General features: G+C 40.2%; 1 protein-coding gene across 1 annotated transcript in view; it reads left to right on the top strand.

Moving 5' to 3' along the window:
• Positions 1-20,498, top strand: part of PRKDC (protein kinase, DNA-activated, catalytic polypeptide) — a 123,501-nt gene that overhangs the window by 68,537 nt on the left and 34,466 nt on the right. Inside the window, exons 56-68 of the mRNA XM_025201027.1 lie at positions 77-175; positions 1,471-1,681; positions 2,279-2,468; positions 2,898-3,113; positions 5,536-5,648; positions 8,428-8,559; positions 9,823-10,002; positions 14,924-15,132; positions 15,577-15,715; positions 16,425-16,613; positions 17,284-17,508; positions 18,054-18,162; positions 19,131-19,242. Coding sequence (XP_025056812.1) covers positions 77-175; positions 1,471-1,681; positions 2,279-2,468; positions 2,898-3,113; positions 5,536-5,648; positions 8,428-8,559; positions 9,823-10,002; positions 14,924-15,132; positions 15,577-15,715; positions 16,425-16,613; positions 17,284-17,508; positions 18,054-18,162; positions 19,131-19,242 — 2,124 coding nt within the window. The remainder of the gene's footprint in view (positions 1-76; positions 176-1,470; positions 1,682-2,278; positions 2,469-2,897; positions 3,114-5,535; positions 5,649-8,427; positions 8,560-9,822; positions 10,003-14,923; positions 15,133-15,576; positions 15,716-16,424; positions 16,614-17,283; positions 17,509-18,053; positions 18,163-19,130; positions 19,243-20,498) is intronic.

The following is a 20,498-nucleotide window of genomic DNA, read 5'->3' as shown; positions in this document are numbered from 1 at the left end:
CTTTGCTTCAATGGATTCTTTTTTGCAGCTTATTTCAGACTAGAGTTAAAAACAGACTTTTTTGGTTTTACAATAGGAATTCAGAAAGTCAAGCTGATGAGGATTCTCAGGAAGTGTTTAAAGTGGCAAAAGAAATGTTGATACAGGGCCTAACTGATGAGATCTCTGAATTACAGTAAGTCAAAATAATGTGCGGGGTCATCTAAAATGACACTGTCCTGAATTCCTTTGTTTTTAAAACTTGGTTTTTATTTTGAATACCAAGATCTTTTTTTTTCTTAACAGGTTTCTGAACCATGTAGAGGGTGTATTGAACTGTAATAATGCAATATTACTTAAGGGTTTTGTTTGTTTTTCTCAAGGGTTTATTTGGTTTCTTCTTAAGGTCTATTTTTATTGTATATTGAAATAGATAAAACTGTGTCATCCAAGGTTTTGAGTTATATTTCACAAAGAGAATAAGATGCTATTCTCACTACTCCCCCGTTTTGTTGGTGTAATGCCACTTGTAATGTCAAATTTGACAGGTACAGGCAGAACACAGTCTATATCTTTTTGAAAGTGTGTACGTAGCTGAAATAGTCAACTTCAAAAATTGAACAGTTTAGTCCAAAGGCTGTTTTACCAAAGATACAACTAAATTAATTTGGCTGTTTCAGTTATTTTAGTTTTAGTTTATATTATATTTAGTATTACAGGGAGTGTCTACACATGCACCTTATGACACAGTAGCTTAATTTACTACACAGTAAAGCGTCTACACACGCATGGCATTTGGGCCAGTGTAGACTAATTTTACAGCACCATCGGACAGTCCCATCAGACACAGGTAGTATCAAGTGGTGGATTAAATTACTGTGCTTAAAAGCACATGTAGACAGCGGCATTGGAATTAGTTTCCTCCAGCTCAGATTGCACTGGAGTTTATTCAGTCGCATTACTTGCACACGTAGACACTCCCACAGGGTGTATGAGTCAGCACAAAATACAATGATACATAAACATGAATAGGTCCAGAGCTGTAGACAGTTTCTTTATTAACTTCTCTAGTGAAGCAGAGGGCAGTGAAAATGATGTTAGATACCTGTGTGCCCACTGTTTCATTTGGAAGAAAACTATTTCAAGACCATAAGTAAAAACTGAAGTATAAAATAAAATAAATATGGATCAAGTATAAAAACATGAATTGTTGTAATCTAAGGTTGTAAATACTTTTTAAGTGAAGTGTACATTGAAAAGACAGTTGGAGAGGGGGTAGTAAAATGGGATGGTTAACATAAGCTGATATGAAGTTGTGGGGGCTAAAGGGTTAGTCGGACATTGGATATTTAATCCTTATACTTCAATATTTGCTATTTAACAGGTTAAAATAAATGGACCCTTTTTGAGTCGAGCATTATGTAAATCCATAATATCTTCTTTTACAGATGTCCAAAAATGTTTTTTTTTTTTTTTTACTTGCCTTTACAGATTAGTTGTTAGGAATTTTTGGAGTGATGAAACTAGGTTACCTACAAATACTCTTGACCGTATGTTGGCTTTGCTAAATTCCTTCTATTCTACCAAGACTGAAACCCAGTACCTGAGCTTAGCCACAAATTTTCTGCTTGAAATGACCAGCAAGAGTCCAGATTATTCCAGAAAAATATTTGAGCATCCACTTTCTGAATGCAGATTTCAGGTAAATATATAAACTGTCTCCTATAAAACTGTGCAGTGTTAACGTAGCTACCTCTTTGACAAGAGTTAAATGAAGCTAAAGCGGTGATAGAGATGCAAGTTTTCCAGAGGCATCATCTGTGACAGCTACGGGCTATTCAAGTTCTAAGAAGTTTGGTATTTATATTGAAAGACGAGTAACTTCATATCTGTAGTCCAAACTTTATTTTTTTTAAAGAAGCAGCCTCTGTATTTAATTATACTTGAAGTAATTACAATTGCAGTTGCTGGAGAGCCATTTTGTAGGCTAGAACTGGCCTGTGTTAAATTTAAAGAAAATGGGGAAACACCATGAATTGGAAAACCAAGATGAAGTAGTGAATAGGAAGATGCACATTTTTATGCCTCTGTCAAAGGACTAATCTGTATTTGAGGCAATAGCATTCCATGTTGCTATTAATTGTTATTTTATGTTAAAGAAGCTTCATCTCTGTTGTGCCCGGTTTCAAATTTTAAAATTCTGTTTTGCTGGTGTATTAACCATTCTTTTTCAATGAAGAAGAGAACTTTGATTTGACTTGTTCTCATCAATATCTTACTATTTCTTTTACATGGGTAGGACTTCATAATTGATTCCAACTGGCGTTATCGAAGTACTATTCTCACCCCAATGTTTGTGGAGACTCAGGCTTCCCAGAGTGCCAGCAGGAAGAGGTCACAGGAAGGGTCCCTTTCAACTCCCGGATCACAAGGTGCTCAAGTGAGGGCTACTCAGCAGCAATATGAATTTACACCTACGCAGAACATGAGTAAGTACACATCAGCAGGCTCTGGGACTCTCTTGGTCAACAAACAGTTCTGTTCTCCTTCTTGTGTGTAGTTTTTCTTTAAAGCAAGAGGTGATTAATATATTTTTTAATGCTAGCACTTGTTAATAAGTTGTAAAATTAAAATTTGCTACCAATTTCTTCTTGTTTAAAAATAAAAAAGCCAAGCACATTAATTTTCCTTTGATTGACTATTTTTCCCCCTAATATGCTTCTCAATTAAAATGTGAACTTCCCAACTTCACATTTAAGTCCTATTCTGTCTATTTAGATACAAATGCAGTATGTTTCCTAGTAATTGGTGTGAATATGGGACCTATGTTTTTTTGTAAAGAAGGATGATTCTTTCTTTCATTACTCTTTTTAATTTATATAATAAGCTAAACGTGGTGGGGTTTTTGCTTTTTATAGGTGGTAGAAAATCTTTTAATTGGCTAACTGGAAGCAGCATTGATACTTTGACAGAATATACAGTTCCCTCATCCTCTGAATCCTTATCTTCATCCATGCTGTTTGTTAACAAGCGAAGTGAAAAGTCACAGAGAGGAACCTTGAAACCAGTGGGGCCCAATTTTGGGAAGAAAAAATTGGGTTTGCCTGGAGATGAGGTTGACAGCACTACTAAAGGTATCAGTATCATTGTCAATAAGATGTTTTATTTTGTGTTTAACTTGCTTTATACCACTGAGTTGGCTGGCAGGGTATCACTCTTGGGACATTCTAATGAAAACAACCTCAAATTTGCTGCTCAGTATATCTGGTGTTCAAACTATAGGGAAATAGTAGATTAGTGGGTTTATTTGGTTGTCTGCAAAATGCCACGCTAAAATAGTAGTCTGATCAACAAAATCTTCATTGTCTACTACCAGCATTTGCTTCCTGATAATCAGGAGCTGTTAGGAAATTCCTGATTCTTTGTGTTTCAGATTTGACTGGCTCTTCCTATAAAGACACTCAAGGTTTACACTTGTAAACCTTTGTAAAAGTTTTTCATTCTCAAACAATTTCAGCAGTTTTTTAGATCCAAAGTTAATGTGGTGGATACAGGCTGCTAGGAGTGAAAGGGGGAAGAGGTAGGAGCAGGATAGGAGCAGAGCTGTGAGCAAGGAGGGCACAGAAAAATGGATGGGCTCTGCACTGTCCCTGCTGACCTGCTCTGCAGAAAACCCCTCTAGCTGAGTAGGGCTGGGCAGAAGCAGTCCTGTACCACCTGGAAGGAGGGACTGGGTGCTGGACAGATCCCATGCTGCTCAGCTGGCAGGGCTAGGTACAGGACACAATACCCTGTTTCCCAGCTGGAGGGACTGGGTGCTGGACACAGCCCCTGCTTTCCAGCTGGAACCAGCTATGTGTAGAATGCAGCTCCTGCTTCCTGGCTGGTGAGGCTACATGCGGGACACAGCCCTCTGCTTCCCAGCCAAAGGGACTGCATTAAAAACACAGCCTCCTGGCTGCAGGGGCTGGATACAAGACACAACTGTAGCAGCAGCTAGAATGTTTTCCTTCCCAGGAAAGGTATGACTGACCACCCTCCTTTTTCTCTTCCTGCTCTCCAGTGCTCAGCACTCCTTCCCCCCACTCCCATTCCCCAATAGGGCACAGGCAGGGCCCTATTTTGTCCAGGGTGCAAAACTTGTTAGTTCCTGGTATCCCCAGAAACAGAGCAGGGCACCCCTCATGCAGTTCTGTGTGCCCAAGTGACTCGCCACACTGAACCCTTCATCCTGAGTGCCCCCCGTTATACCCACACCTACAGTTCCAGCATCACTGCCCCACAAGGAGTCCTGAGACCAGGATGCGGTGGGTTGGCACTGCCCTAACTGCCTTCCAGGATACTTCATCCCGCCGCCCATGGAATTGCCCAGACCCTGAGGGTGCAACTTGGACAACCAAGTTGCTGAAGGGGTTGCCCAGTGAGGAGGAATCGAGCTGTTTCAGGAGATCCTAGTGACACCTTGCAGGCAGCCTTTGGCATGCAATTGCCCAAGTGTACATGGACTCTGGCATCTGCAAGGTCATGAAGTGGTACATTCAGAGTTTTCCTCCATTCCCAGGTCCTCCAAGCGGGTCTATCACTTGGCAAGTGTGGGCCTTGAAGCTGTCACTGTGGCAACCCACATGGAAAGTATCTTTTACATGCCTGAACTAAGGCTGGCACAGGGTAAAGACATCTCGCCTGTTACAGTTGTGGTCACAAAATAATGAAGCTGTCGCAGCTGATAAGGGAGATGGGGAACCCACTGCCCCCTGCCCCAGCTCTGAGACCCCCTCACCAAAGCTCCCATGCACAACTAGTGCACAGCAGTAATTTTCCACACTTTAAACTATTACACAAATCCTCTTACTTTGTTTTTCTTTTGCCCAGGCCATGCAAAGCAATACAATGGGTGACCAACCTGCAGTGTGTGCCACAAACAGCCACTATTTGGGGCATGCAGACCCTGGCTGTTCTGTAAAGGGGGTGCTGGTATGGAGGTGGGGTGGGGCTCAAGCCTCTGGCTGCATGAAGTGGAGAGTTGGCAGGACACTTCTGTGAAAGGTGTAGTCACCACCAAGAACCAAGTTAAGACTTTCTTGGCCATGCAATTGCTACCTAATTAAGGGCTTTGGATCATCACTCACCGTATAGAATGGCAGTGTTTGCAGTGGACAGGAAGGGTTTACCTTGTTCTTATTGGTGACACCACCTCTCGTAGCAGCATCCTGCCGTTGTCCTGCTCCACAGGGCTGGAGACTTGAGCCCCTTGCTGCCATCCTGGCACCTCAAGACGCAAACTCTCAGGTATGCCACTGGAGGAGACATGGAGATAAGAGTAGCACTTGGGAAGAGTGGGGGCTTAACTTATGCCATGCATGTCAAAGAAGTTGGTCGTAACTGTGTTAGGCTGTTCAAAAACAGCCTGCTGTTATTCCATGCTGCTTTGCCTAAGATTTGAAAACGGGTATCCAAAATTAAGGCAGTTTGGAAACTGGATAGCTAGATGGATAGATACGGCTTCATCAAAACAGGTGAACTGGTTTAAAAATACATTCTTACTCTGTGCACTAGATATAAATGAACGAGCAGAAATCCTAAGGCTGCGGAGGCGTTTCTTGAAGGACCAAGAGAAACTCAGCGTGATTTATGCAAGGAAAGGTGTAGCTGAACAGAAACGAGAAAAGGTTTGTTTACCTAATTTGCTGTTAAGACTGAAAGGGTTCCTTGGATTGTTTCCGCAAAGTTGATGCTTTATTTCTAAAAACATCATATCCTTAGCAAGCTATCTGTGGTGAATGGGTGTCTCTGGAGTTTCTCTTGTAGTTTGTGTCTCGGACGGCCAGGGCCGACTCGAGTTACGCTCGTACGTCAGGGCGGGCTGGTGAATGGAGAGGCAGACACAACTTATTGGTTGTAAAAAAACTTTACTCACGCCGCTTGCAATCACGACGCAGGTGGTCCGGTCGTCGGAACAACCACACGAGTTGTTCCAGCTGGCGGGGCCCAAGCCAGTTAATCCATCCGCAATTCGAAGCCGGCGGGGAAAGGGGTACGTCGGGGTTGCGCTCGGTGACGGGAAGAAAGATCGATAGGTGATCAGTCTATCGATCGGCAGCCGCAAGTCAGATAACTTCAGAGGCACTCTGCAGCGTGCTCAAAGCTCTTCGACTTGGGCGGAAGTCGCGCGGAATTTTAAACGGCCAGCGAGCCAATTACTAGCCGCCACGTGTGAATAATTTAGCACTGGTCAATAACGGGGCACAAATTTGCATCCGAATAGCGGGAACTCTTTGCACCGTGCATCTCTGTGCTGCAAAGAAGAAATGCATCCTGCAAAGGAAACTGCAAATTGGCGGGAACTCTCTCTTACACGCAGGCTCTTAATTGCAGCAGAACACTCTGCCGTGCAAAGGAGCTCTCGTGTGGCCAGGAAATTCCATAGTGCCAAGGCACAAAAATCACTGGGTCGTGACAGTTTGCAGGGATGTTATGTGTATTCCAAGCAGCAGTGTTTGTGTGTAGGTAAAAGTACAGGGTAAGGAAGAACTAGAGTTTCTATTTTAAAGAGAGAATTTCCTGCAAGCATGTACATACTGTACTATGGGGTTTTATTTATTTATTTATTTTTAATGTATCCCAGTCCCTGGGAGTGCTGGCATATGTGAAAAAATGGAAGAGTTTTTCTTAACTCTGAACTTCAGTTGTTATGACTTGCTGTCAAAATCTGTTACTTAAACATTTTTTTGAATGATGAGTTATATTTCTGGGGTATTAGTTGTAGCCGTGTTGATCTAAGGACATAGGCAAACAAGGTTCATCGGGTAAATGTGGTATCTTTTATTAGACCATCTGAAATAATATTAGCTGGTCTAATAAACTAGTCATTTAACACCTACATTTAAGAAATATGCCTCCTTGGGTAAATCTGGTATATTTTATCTAATATTATTTTAGTTAGTTTAATAAAAGATACCAGATTTACCCAAGGAGGTGTATTTCTTAAATTTAGTTGTTAAATTACTGACATGTAAATCTCAGTAGGAATCCAAGTAAGAAGAGCCTGATAATTAGAGGTGATGATGACCAGCATTTCCTATTACTTACACTGACAGCTGAGAAGCTATTTGCTTCAGCAAATCAAGGCACTTTCGCTTGCTGTAAATCCATATTTAGGAAACTTTGATTTTAGGTACTCATGCTGGAAATTGAGAATCTCAGATTAAGGTCACCCTCTGTCATAGTACAGAGAATACAGTATGTGACATGGCTAATAGAGTAGGCCTTAAATGTCACATAGTGTATTTTAGCCTACATGAAGGTGATACTGGATTTCCTTTACAGATGATAACCATTGTTCTGGTCTTGGTAAAATTATCAGTGGTGCTTATCTCATTTTGTTAGATACTAAACATTCATCTTTCTCATATTTTTGAGGACTGTGTAAAGTTTAAAGAGAATTGTATTAATAAAAATACTATCACTATTAATTGGAAGTAGGTAGAGCTGGACAAGAGGATGTGCATGAAGAGCAGTGGCTCCCATGTCTGAAGGTGCATCAGGAGGTACTGGGTGCTGGCCAAGAAAAAACTGACTATGCTAGAGCTTCGGCAGTGGCCTGGTTATATCCCCATAGTATCTCGGGGAATTTTTAGGCCGTCCATTTAAGGAGAAGGCTGAAAAAGTGGAAAGAGAGAGAGGTGGAAAAAGAAGGATTTTAGCTTCTTCCCCACATCAGTGTGCATTCTTATTGAAAAAAAACAGAGAGATTAAATCCAGTTCCAGCTGATTCAGAAAGCAGCAGTGATGATTAAAGAAGGAATTAACTCTCAAGTCCTTTAAAAACAAACAAGCAAACAACAAAAATCCTGCTAATTCCTTCAGGCCCCACCAGTATTTTCTGATATGGTAAAGGGGTGAGAGGGAGGCAGGTAAGGGCTAATCTAAATGTAAAACTTTGTGCAGTTTAATTTAAACAGATTTAGTTAGGGAAAAACTGTATATACATTCCTAGTTGAGTTTAGGATTAGTTCCAATCTATTAAGAATTGGTTGAGATAAGCTGAAACAAGACATTCTTAAACTCAAGGGAGATGGACTTGTGCTTGTTTCACTAAGTCAGTTGAAATATGGATTTGTGATTGACCATTTCTTTGTGTAAACAAGTTAGATACATTATTGGTACTATGTAAATGACTGAGGTAGCTTTGGGAAGAGATGTGCGTGTTGTTTTTGTAGAACAAGATCGTTTTGGTATTAACTGCATTAAATGTTTTCTAAAACCTAAATTATTAAATGCTTTTGGGATTACTTGAAGGGTGCATTAATTTCGTCTCACTTTTACATTTCCACTGATAGTTAAAAAATTCAAGAGGGGCATTATATGATCTTTTTTCCCCCGCTGTGCATAATCAATACTGCTTCTTTTTTTTTTTTTTCTTTTTTTTTTTCCTGGCAACTGTTGCAGGAGATTAAAACTGAGCTGACGATGAAACGTGATGCCCAGGTCACTTTGTACAGAAGTTACCGACAAGGAGACCTTCCTGACATCCAGATTGAATACAGCAGCCTCATCACTCCATTGCAGGGTGTGGCCCAGGTCTGTCATTTGTTCAAAGATTGTTAATTCAATATTTTGACACTTCTTTGCAAAACAAAGTGTGAGGTGGGGAAATGGACACAGGATTTTTTCACAGTACTCATTGATATCTATATTTGTATAGCTCTCTCTGTCTCTGTTTTATATATATAAAGACAACTTTATATGAGAGAGACAACTTCAAAGGTGACTCAAATTTGAGCAATTAAAGAGTGAGATGCCCCGTTAAGTGTTTACAAATGTATAGGTATGGTAAAAACCCTTTGTGAGATAGCTGAAGCTCTTGGTGTGTGCACATTTGTGCGCTGTGCACATGTTCTGGCTGTGAAATTTTGTGCTAAACACTGCTGAGATGAGGGGAAGGTGAGACCAGTCCCTCGTTTAATGCCATAGTAGCTTTAGCAAATAAAGATGGCCTATGCAACCTGCTGTGTTGCTGCAGGGGGAAAAGAGTCCCCAGCTGGCACCACCTTACTAAGTCTTGCTAACCAGGTTGGTGTGGGGGGGTTATCCCTCTCACACAGTGACAAGACAGCTATTTCTGCTCCCTTGCAAGCTGTATGGGGGTTGTCATAGACCTGAGAGAGTGGCTCTAGTCAAAGGGCAAGAACTACAAAAATGAATGTGGCTTTTTACTCATTCCTAAAGGAGAAACAGCAAAAGTTGTGGACTAGATAGACTTTTATCACTTAGTGGCCAGGTACTTCAGCATCCTTGGCTGTTTTCTCTGTTTCTTTATCACTGCACAGCAGAGGAGGAGGAGGAGGATGCAGTGCATGATTAGGCTGTGAGAATAATTCTGGGTGGGTATTGGTTCTGTAATGTCTGTGGACCTCTGACCAGGTTCAAGACATCTATGGAACCTCTTTGCATTTTCTCCCCTCCTGTGAGGCCCTAGGATTCTTGCATGTTGATGGCTTCCTATTTTGTCTTCAGGCAGAATCATATGTCTTTAGAAGCATGTCTTCCCCTCAAGAAATTCTCTAGGAAATTGGGTAGTATATGTGGAAGAGACCATTACCTTCTCTAGTCCTTAATGTGATGTTGCTGGGAAGAAGGTAGTGCTAGCATCTCTATGCAGACATCTTGATGCATGTTGCGAGGTAGCTTAACCCGCTTTCAAAGAATGTCCGTATAGTTAACCACAGAGTAGCTGTTGCCTTGTAAATGTATACCCTCGCTCATTTTGCAGTAACGTCCCAGTGTAGACAAGGCCTTAGTCACTTATACCATTGGTCTTATTGGTTATCTTATAATTTACAGAGAGATCCAACACTAGCCAAGCAGCTCTTCAGCAGTTTGTTTACTGGAATTCTAAAAGAAATGGAAAACTCTAAAAGTCCTTTGGAAAAAACCCACATTGTCCAGAAGCTGCTGCAGAACTTCAATGACTTCCTGAGTATAAGCGTGTCTTACTTCCCACCATTCATATCCTGCATCCAGGTAAAACTTCCTGTATAGTTTGAGAGCACCATTATTTGTTTTCTGTCTTAACCTGAACACATGATGAACCCTAGTGCGTTAAGTAAGAAGGCAGGGCAGAGTGGCACCTTTAGAGACTAACTCATTCAGAAAGATGTAAGACTTCATAGGTTAGAGACTGCTTCATCAGATGCTACATATATTTCCATTATCTATCTAGCATCTGATGCAGTAGGCTGTCTCCTACAAAAGTTTATGCCTTTTTAAATGACAATCTCTAAGGTTCCACATGTGCACTGCAGGGATGAGGAGGTGGGGGCTACACACTGTGGGATAATAGTAATTTCACTCCTTTCTGTGAAAAAGATAACATGATATGACTTTATAGCATATGAGCTGGGCACATCTGTGCTCTTTTGTCATGGTAAATGGGAAATAGCATTCTTTCATAGAGAGGCTAACTGCCACAGGGTGCACATGGACCATGGTTATGGAGTAGCTAATATAAATTCTCACTGTGCCTTACTCGGAATGTTTTAAAACTGAAAGTAGTTGACAATGTGGACATTTAAAAGTACCGTTGTTGAACATTTGAGAGGCAGCTTTGAGTTAAACACCTCAGGGAAAACTGTTTCAGGTTCTCTGCCATCTCAGGCACACCTTTCTTTATGCACGGATGACACTTTAAAGTTTCTCTTTGCAACAATCATAACTACAGTCTTGTTTTTAAACAATGGCAAAAAGAACAATGGAGAGGGCAGTCTAGCCACTGCAGCCATTCCTTCTCACTTTGGAAAATGTTGTGTTAAGACGTATCTTCTGGTCTGAGGCTATCAGTGGTTATCAGCTTGTGTTTCTTTCCAGCACCTGTTGTTTATTGTTTAGGAATGTCTTTAAATTAGTCCCTTATGGTAGTTGCTAGTGTACTTTCACTAGTGCGAGAACAACTCCTGACTGGAGAGCAGGCGCATGCTCAGTATAGCTGTGTCCACTGCCATTTACCCTAAGTTTGAAAATGATTATCTAAATCACCATGTATGCAAATTTTAGCTGGTTTTGAGATCTATTCTGGTTTCAGCTGATTTTGACTGGTTAACTTGATTGCTAATTTAGAAACCTCTGTGAAGTCATTGCAAAAATATTTCCACTTATGTCATCTAGTCCAGCTTCTTTTCTGTTGTAGAATTTTAAATAACCTAATCTGTGTCAATAGGTGTCATCTTTGCTACAGTGACATACTGCTGTTCCCTAATTTGAGAGTGCCTCATATCAAGCCAGTTTTCTAAACTGCACTTCCCAGTACTAATGCTTATACATCTGAACTTGCAGATCCTTGTTTACTTTCCTCTGTGCAGCTGCATTTAAAACTAAATACTTTGGGGATTACTCTGGGCTGTCCTAGTGCTTTCCTAGCCAGTATCTCACAATAGCCATCTATTTATCATGTATTCCCTATTGGCTTTTTATAACTGTTTGTTGGTTCTCTAGCTGGGTACTTCATTATTTGTGTTAAACTGTGCTCTCTGCCTCTGAATGCCTCTTGATATCATTTTTGTCTATTTAGATTTATTTTGGTTGCCAGCAGTATGAAATTACAGATAATTAGAGGGGAGTAAATGTACAATGAAACCTCATACAAACTAAACAGATTTTGCTCCTGCTGCTGTCCTTTAAACTTAATAAAAAGGTAGATGACTGATGGATCAGAGGCAGGTTTTACCAGGAAGCTCTGACAAGTTTCAGTTGTACCATCTCTCTTTCTGCACCTGGGCCCTTCTGGTGACACGTGAGAAATCACAACTTACTATTCAACCTCAGCTAATTGAGCTTGTAGGGGGTTGGATAGTTTCAATGGCAGTGATGGCTGCCAGACAAGAGGTTGCCCTTCCTTCAGTCTTTTCTAAACATGGTAAATTATACCCTTTCTATGGTACTATAGACTTGCCTTTCATTATTAGGCCAGATGTCCTTGTGTAAATACATCATGCTGCTTATCACACTTTGCCCGAGGTCAGGTCAGTCTGCTCCCCTGCAAGCATCAGATGAGTGAAAAAAGTCCCCAAACCACCTTGTACATTTTGAGCTCCAGACAGCGTCCCAGAAGGGGGTAGCATTCATGATTCCCTTGCCAAATAGTGTGTTCATCATGGACACATCTAGAATTGAGTGAGGCTCTGTAGAGTATGGGAACGATTTATAATGTTTTCTATGATCATTATGCAAGCCTTAATTTCCCCATCTTCTTGCATGCTTATATTCATCTGTATCTGAGTAGGTTAATTTTCATTAGCCCAAGGCCAAGGAAAGTGGGTCTTGTGTATGTTACAAACTTTGTGGTCATAGCTGTCAGCCAGTGATGTGAAAAAATTACATCCTATAGTAGATATGGCTCTGCCCGCAAAATCCACAGTGATGACTGCTCTGCTGGCCCAGGGTAGATTCTGTCATTCTGGCGAGCTGATGTAACTGGTAGCAGGGCTGCAGAGAGCAACTCCTACTGGAAGGGCTATGGCAACCCCAGGTGGCTCTAGCCACACTAGTGCTTCTGCCATAGCTAAGGTGTCAGCAGTCCCCATAACATAAACTTGGATAAATGGTGTCTGGCTTGAACTGAAGTGGGTGTTCACATAAGGAAGGAACACATTGGCAAGGGCTATGAAAACCCCAGTGACTGAAATCATACATTTTTAATAACTGGGATGAAAATAAGGGACAGAGTCTTGGTAAAGGGCATCAGGGGAGATGGACAGAGTGACCCCTTGGATTCTAAAGGAACATGGCTAGGCAGAATGTCTTTTCTTGCTGTACTGGACTGTTCATTTGGCCCAGCTGTTCTGATCTGGACACTCTTGTAGTCCATTTAAACAGTAAATGCCAGCTTGTTTTGGGAAGTCTGCCTGCCTTGCTGCAGGCTATTCTTGGTTGCATTATTTTCCCTACGATAGTAAAGTCTCATCAGGAGCTGAACCAGTTTAAGCTCATTGGTGGTGTCACGGAGGTAGAGAAGGCTGCTCTGATCTAAAGGTCCAGTCCCAGAGTTGAAGTTGCTGCGGGGTGATTCATTGTTTTAAATAAGCACTGAGAATGAGCAAAAGCTGGGGTCCGCAGCAAGAACCTTGGTACAATGCACCCAGCTCACTTAGATTAACTGCAGGTCAAAGGTACCTGGACTCTGGAGGACACAAAACTGTGTTTAGGATTTAGAGCCATCATATTAGTATGCATCTGGTCATCCCTGTCCTATGATGCTTTGTAGTAAGGAAATGAAGGAGAGTACATTAGTTGATTATTAGGCAAGCTATCTTTTTTCCCCTCCCTAAGCTCAAGAAAAGTCAAACTAGGCTGCATTGAAAACAGTCTGCTCAGGTTCACCCAGTGTTAGACATCCAGGGTAATTGCTAAACCAGATTCAGTTAAAAAGCTGCTCTCATCTCTTCACATGATGACGACAAGATAACATGTTATATCATCTTGAAGGAGACTTGCTTCTCAGCCCCCTGTCGTGGGATCCATACTGACTGTTATCTCGAAAAGAAAGAATTACTACTTACCCTACCCTAACTGTAGCTTTCATGATGTAGTCAGTGTGGATACTGTAACCATCCTCCAGCATGGCCTTCAGGGTCCCCAGGTAACAAGGATTTTGCACTGAGAGAGAATTTAGAGAGGGTCATAGTCACCTCAGCCTCTGTACCATTGCACAGGAACAAGTGGAAGGAGAAAGAAGATGTAAAGCCCTGACATTGCTGTTCAAAACATTTTCAGTTTATACATATGAGGTACATGCCCATTCCACAGTGCAATCTGCACTGACTGCAGTATCTCAAAGAACACTCTTTTTCACTTCTCCGTGCAGGACAAACGTAAATTATTCTGAGCTAGATTCTGTAGCGAGTCCATTTAAACTGTAATCACATTCTGTAATCTTTTCAGTGGTTGCCAGAAAGATGCACAGAAATATAACAACTCTTGGTTGCATTCACAAATAGTCTTTTGTCACTGTTTCCAGTAGGTTATTGTGCTAACACATCATCTTTAGCATTGTCAGGTGTTTTGCTATTTGTACCATTGCTCTCAAATCCCACTGCTATTTCCCGTGAAAAACGCATGTTGCCACTACTACTTTTGCAGCTTATTTTTGTTCCAGTTTTTGGGTTAGGCATCACATTTTTCTTTCGGAAATCTTAAGCCAAAAAACACTCACCAGACTAGTCTGCCATCTTTCTTTTTTTAAGAACACATCTGTATTTCGTAACTAAATATCACAATAACTTTGAAGCAAATGAGGATGTTTAGACCTGAGAATTGGGCTTTATACTCCAGTGGATTGATCTTCGATGGGGCCAAAAATCCAACAAAGCTATTGTTCTGGCCTTAAAATTAGGCAGAGCTAGACAAGCACTGACAAATGTGTTTATCAGTAAATTCTGGTATTGTAACTCTAGGCATAAGACTTGTGTTCCAGTGACCTATGTCTTCCTGGTTAATACAGTCCTTGGCTAGATTAATAGTTTAATAGATTGAAAAAACTTCTGCTACTTTTTGGAGAGTGAGCTGGAACTAAAAGGAAGGAAAGATCTTCTGCAAATGAGCAGAAACTATTTTAACCTTGGCATCTTCTCTGGGTATCAGTGTTGGTCTGTCCAGTTTTTTCACTCCACTTCTGTTTTTCCCACATTACTAATCATTGCAGTAGTAGGGCAGGCATAGCAGCTGCAATATACACATGTAGTGATACCCAGCTTCTGGTGTTACAGTATTTGAAAGTGGATTGGTTGTTCATGTCAGCCAAGGTGTTGCTGATTTAAGTTAAACTGCTCCCTTACTGATGCAAAAGCTAATGTCAAAGAATTCACATTAGGAAAAAAACAAATTCTTCTTTTGTCAAAGCCTGTTTCCAATAAACATATGCCTAATAACTGCCCTTGAATTTGTTTTACAGGAAATGAGTTACCAGCACAAAGAGCTGCTAGACATTGATTCAACCAGTGTGAGCACCAGCTGCTTAGCCAGTTTACAGCAACCAGTGGGCATCTTGCTTCTAGAGCAGGCTCTAATTCATCTTTCCACTATAGAAGAACCACCAGCCAAAAGGATGTGTGGAAGAACAGAGCTCTCTCCAGATGTGATCAGATGGATTGAACTTGCTAAGTAAATCCTTCTTTGGAGATAAATTAATAGGGTTGTTTTTTTCTAAACTAACCCAGGAAAGATTTTTACTTTATATTTTTTGTTTACTTTATATTTTTTGTTTACTTTTCAGCCTACATATTAGTCATGTTTGCTATCTAATTATTAACTTTTAGATAGGACTCTTAGGTGATGTGCATAACCACAGATCTTGCCCTAGAACCGTTCCAATATATTCTCCGTTAAAGCTTCTACAAGGGTTTCCAGCCGGGGTATATCATCCTCAAGCTGGTAGATTTTAAACTTAGGATGTGTAGTGCTGCTTAATAATTTTTTACTCTAAAACCTAGTTTAGATAATTTATAGGGCTGTCAAATCATTAAAAATTTGATCACGATTAGTTGCATGATTAGTGCTTATTTAGCCTTTGCAATATATTCATGTTTTGTCTTTTAATTTTAAAAGGCTTTATCGATCTGTTGGAGATTATGATGTTCTTCGTGGTATTTTCAGTGGGAGGATTGGAACTAAAGAAATTACACAGAAAGCACTATTAGCAGAGGCAAAAAGTGATTATGTTGAAGCAGTTAAACAATATGATGAGGTAAAACACCTACCTTTCCTGTAGATTTTTTTTCCAAGGCTCCTTTTTTAATACTTAGTTCAAAATGAAAACTTCTGTGGGGCATTGTCCTGCTTAATGAACATTTTAGCAGTTCCCCATATGGTTCAAAGTCCTCAAAAGAGATGAAGTCCAACAATAGTTCATAATAGATGGTGCTTATTAATAGACCAGATTTTCATGTTCCCTTCACTTATGAGTTTGCATACATAATCACCTGTTTGCACACATTGTAGAACTTTAAACTTAAAATCCCAACGAGAGTGGACATCAACTGTAAAACGTAAATTCTGTATATGTTCACAACTAGTAATTGACACAAACTGCATGAAAGTGATTGATTTACACTTATATGGGTAGAAATTAGGGAGGTGGCTTTAAGTGCCTTGGCCTCCTAGCTCTTTACAAATGAAGGGTGATTGAAGATAGCATCTGAAGTAAATTATATCTAAAGGAGTAAGTGGCTTATGTCTTGAAGTTGTTTTTTGAAAAATTTATTTCTTATTTTTTGGGTCTTGTTTGCTGACTTGAAGGTTTGCTTTCAGCTGTAATCCTTGGTAAAGAAATAGATGTTATCATGGAACAATGGAAAATAGCTCTAAACTCTGCTGAAGGGGTTCAGTTGGATTCTGTACAGAAGTAACACTCCAGCACCTGTTTGCATTCTTCCCATCTGGCATTCCTTTTCTAGGCTCTCTCCAAACAAGACTGGTCGGATGGTGAACCAAGTGAAGCAGAGAGAGATTTCTGGGAACTTGCATCTCTTGAATGCTATGACCATCTGACAGAGTGGAAATCACTGGAATACTGTTCCACTTTAAATATTGATAGCGAACAACCTGCAGACCTAAACAAAACATGGAGTGATCCATTCTTTCAGGTTTGTAGAAATCTCCTCTTAAATTTAGATGAGAGATCATTTTGATTTAATTAGTACAGAATCTATCAGTGTCATGGTTAAGGATAGAAGTAAAGTAACTAGATTACAAATATACTTTTCATAATTTAAATGGACTTTCTTTTTAAAACAGTGAATGACTCGTGCATAGAATTCTACAGGTGGTTTTTTTTGGTATTCTCTTCACTTATGTAATTTGTCCATTTCCATAGCTGAATATATGGATCCAACCTTGTCTCCTAAACCTTTTTGTTGTCTTCATATTGCTGTCACCTTGTTTCAATCTTTCCACATTTGGAGAGTTACTGAACAGCATTAAATTGAAAATGACAAGACTTGCTAAGCATCAGTTAGTGTGTAACTGTACGGGTTTACTAGAAAAGGTTGCTTTGTCATTTGTTGGATGATGGGAGTCAGTCGGGGGCAGGGAGGTTAAATGCTTAAAAATTGAATTCCATTTATTAAAATTAGGTTTTGTTGTTGCCAAATGTTGAACATTCTGAGGCTTGTAATATATTAACTAGCCCTGCTATGTGGAAAGTAAAACTCATCAGAATTCAGATCTGATTGCCTTCCATAAGCAACAGACTCGTAATAAATTATTTTCCTGCCCGAGGAGTAAAGGCTGTTTTGTTTTTTTTCCCCCCTGTAGGAAACGTATTTGCCATATATAATACGTAGTAAGCTGAAGTTACTACTTCATGGGGGCAGTGACCAGTCCCTGCTGACTTTCATTGATGAGGCTATGAAGATAGAACAAAGAAAAGCCCTCATAGAAATGCATTACAGCCAAGAACTGAGTCTTCTTTACATCCTGCAGGATGATTTTGACAGAGCCAGATATTACATCAGCAATGGCATGCAAGTCTTCATGCAGGTAACAAAGTTGCTGCTGTCTTTTGACAATTATCTGTAAGGAACCGTGGAAAACAAAGCTCTTGTTGCCACCATTGGATTTTGCCTTGAAGGTAGAAATACAACAAGAGTTGAATCTTGGTGCCACTGAAGTCCAGTTGGTTTCAGCAAGGCTGCCACAGATTGGGAATATTTTAATCCTTTTTTTTTTTGGTGTATTTAGTCAATATATTTTATGAATCTATGGTTTTGAAAATCTTTATTTGGTGTCAATTAATAGTGATTGTTTCAGGCATCTTTTTTGAGGTTGGTATAAATCATCATAAATCTTGCAGATGGGATATTGAGTTGAGAGCTACAAGCTGTTTACACATGTAGTCAGCCATATAATGGTTTTAATAGACCATCAGGCTGGGAGTACATACTGAACTGAAAAACTTATTTTGAACCAAATGACCTGTAAAAAGAAGAAACTGGCATACTTCTCGGGTATAGTGTATAGAAGAATCAGTTAGATGCTCTACAGTGTTAAGAGTACTTTGTGTAAATGTGTTTTCTCCTCCCTAGAATTACTCAAGTATTGATGCTTTGTTACACCAAAGTCGACTAACCAAACTGCAGTCTGTCCAAGCTTTGACAGAAATACAGGACTTCATCAATTTTATGAGAGAGCCAAGTATGTTTTTTTTTTTTCCTGTATTGTACTCTTAGATTTGAGTGTATATTATATACATAGACAATATAAATTTGTTTCTAATTAATAAAAGATTCCCAGTCGTGAATCATAGTATTTACAGAACTGAATTCCTAATGCAAAGGACCAAAAGTCAGTAATTACCCTTTTTCTCTTTTGAAAACTAGTTATAGTTGTATAAGGTAGGTTTGAGAATACTTTAGAGTAATTTTTATGAAGTCATCTACTGTACCTCATCTGTTTTACTAAGTTCAGTAAAATAGACTGCACATTCATAAAAATAATAATAATAACCTCTTTATAATTATACGATATTAGTTTTAGGTTAGTAGTAGCTAGCTTAGTAAAGGCCAACAGACAGATCATATGTTCTTTCAATATCTGCCATTCTGGATGTGAAATATGAAGCTAACTATGCATTATCCACTTAGTACCAAAATGTAATTAATAGTTGCAGTATATGTTCTACATTATTCCTATAGGGAATACTGCTAGTAGTAGTCATTCTTTTCCTATGATAATTATGACATCTCTAGTTTCCTTAATCTGCTGCATTTTCGGTGTAGAAACAACTTCAAAATAGTATGCTAAACACCAGAGTAATACAGTATACTGAAGCTGCGGCCGGTCGGGGGCTGGGGAGCAGCGGCCAGTCCTAGAGCAGCTGCACGCGGAGTGTGGATGGCGGTGGCAGCCGCTGCGTGGAAGCTTCCCCCTCCGGGGGAGCGGAGTGGGAATCTTAAAAAGTGCCAGATTTTTGAGAACTCCGGATTGCTGATACCTCAGATTTATGAGGTTATACTGTAGAAGTCTGGAAATATGAATGAGTTGTTTATAGAAATCTATGTATTTAGTCTCTGCTTGCCACTAGTTTGTAAAAATCAGGGGGGACCTTCATTTTCACATTGCTTGAATTTAGCCTTTTTAAAAAGTATCTTTATTGATTTTAGGTAACTTAGCTTCTCAAGCTTCCCTTAAGAGACTTCTCAGAATTTGGACAAGCAGATATCCAGATGCTAAAATGGACCCTATGAACATCTGGGATGATATCATTACAAACCGGTAAAATGAGAAGCTTCTTTGTTAACTGCAGCTCTACATGTCTGTTGATCTTGCCCAGCTGTGTTTTATGTTGTTTGTAGAAGTAAGTGTTTTGCATACAGCACTTGAGTGACTTTCCAATATTGTAATGTCGTGCCTTTCAGGTGGAACATGCTGTTTTCATATTGCTAACCAGTGAGGAGAGAGAGAGAGAGGGCAGATGCGTGGGTGGATGGATCAGCACTGTATGCAGTTAGCAGATTTGACTAGTAGTAGAAAGCCAACATTATTTGCTCTACATCAGTGGCTAAATATGCCATCGGGAAATAGGGTCAAGTGAACCTGATTTAATTCTGTAAGTGAACCTGGTCTAATTCTGAACCCTTATGCATGTTGAAGACTACTTGGATGGTGGGTTACATGTAGCTCAGTGGGATAATGTCAGTGAGATAACTGATACGGTAAACTTACCTGGCAGGAACTTGTTTGTGTAGGTATATTCTATGTAAAAATTAAAAAAAACCCCCAACAACTGTAACTTGAAACTTCTTCTGTGCAGCACTTTCTAGAAATGACTGGCTTTCAGGAGACTTTCCTGGTCTAGTTCTTTAGAAGATAAAATACTTTCCAAACTTAAAAGTTCTCTTTTTCTCCCCACGCTATTTCTCCACATTCCCTCCTTTCTCTCAGTGCAGCTCCACATCATTCTCTGTTGCTCACATCACATCTCTCTGTCCCTCAGTGAACTCCTCTATATTTGTTCATCATCTCTTCTGTGTCCCTGTAGATTTGGTGGGGGGAGGGGGAGGTTTAGGTGATGCAGGCACTAAGGTGCACAGTTGACAGCCCAGAGTTTGCAAGTTTGAGGCCACAGCAGAAGCACTCACAGTATGGCCCCGTCAGGTTCCAGTGAACCTGCAAATTCTGCTAAATACTTTGTCACAAGGACACACAAAAGAAAGAAGCAGGCTTGGGAGCATCTGTGCATCTGTTCTGCAAACTGTTTGGACATTAACCAAAGTACATTTAAGCTCATAGGAAAGTAGGACTGGAAGGGACTTCACAAGGTCATCTAGTCTAGCCTCTTGCTCAAGGCAGGACCATCCCCAAGTAAACCATCTTAGTCAAGTGTCTTGTCTAACCTCCTCTTGATTAATTTCTAAGGATGGAGAATGTACAATTTCTCTAGGTAGTATGTTCCAGTGCTTGACCACCCTCATAGTCATAGATTCATAGATGCTAGGGTCGGAAGGGACCTCAATAGATCATCGAGTCCG

The sequence above is a fragment of the Alligator sinensis genome, unplaced genomic scaffold, assembly GCF_000455745.1.
Source record: "Alligator sinensis unplaced genomic scaffold, ASM45574v1 scaffold615_1, whole genome shotgun sequence".
NCBI lineage: Eukaryota > Metazoa > Chordata > Crocodylia > Alligatoridae > Alligator > Alligator sinensis.
Note: the sequence above shows the minus strand (reverse complement) of the source record. Positions and strands in the feature narration are given on the sequence as shown.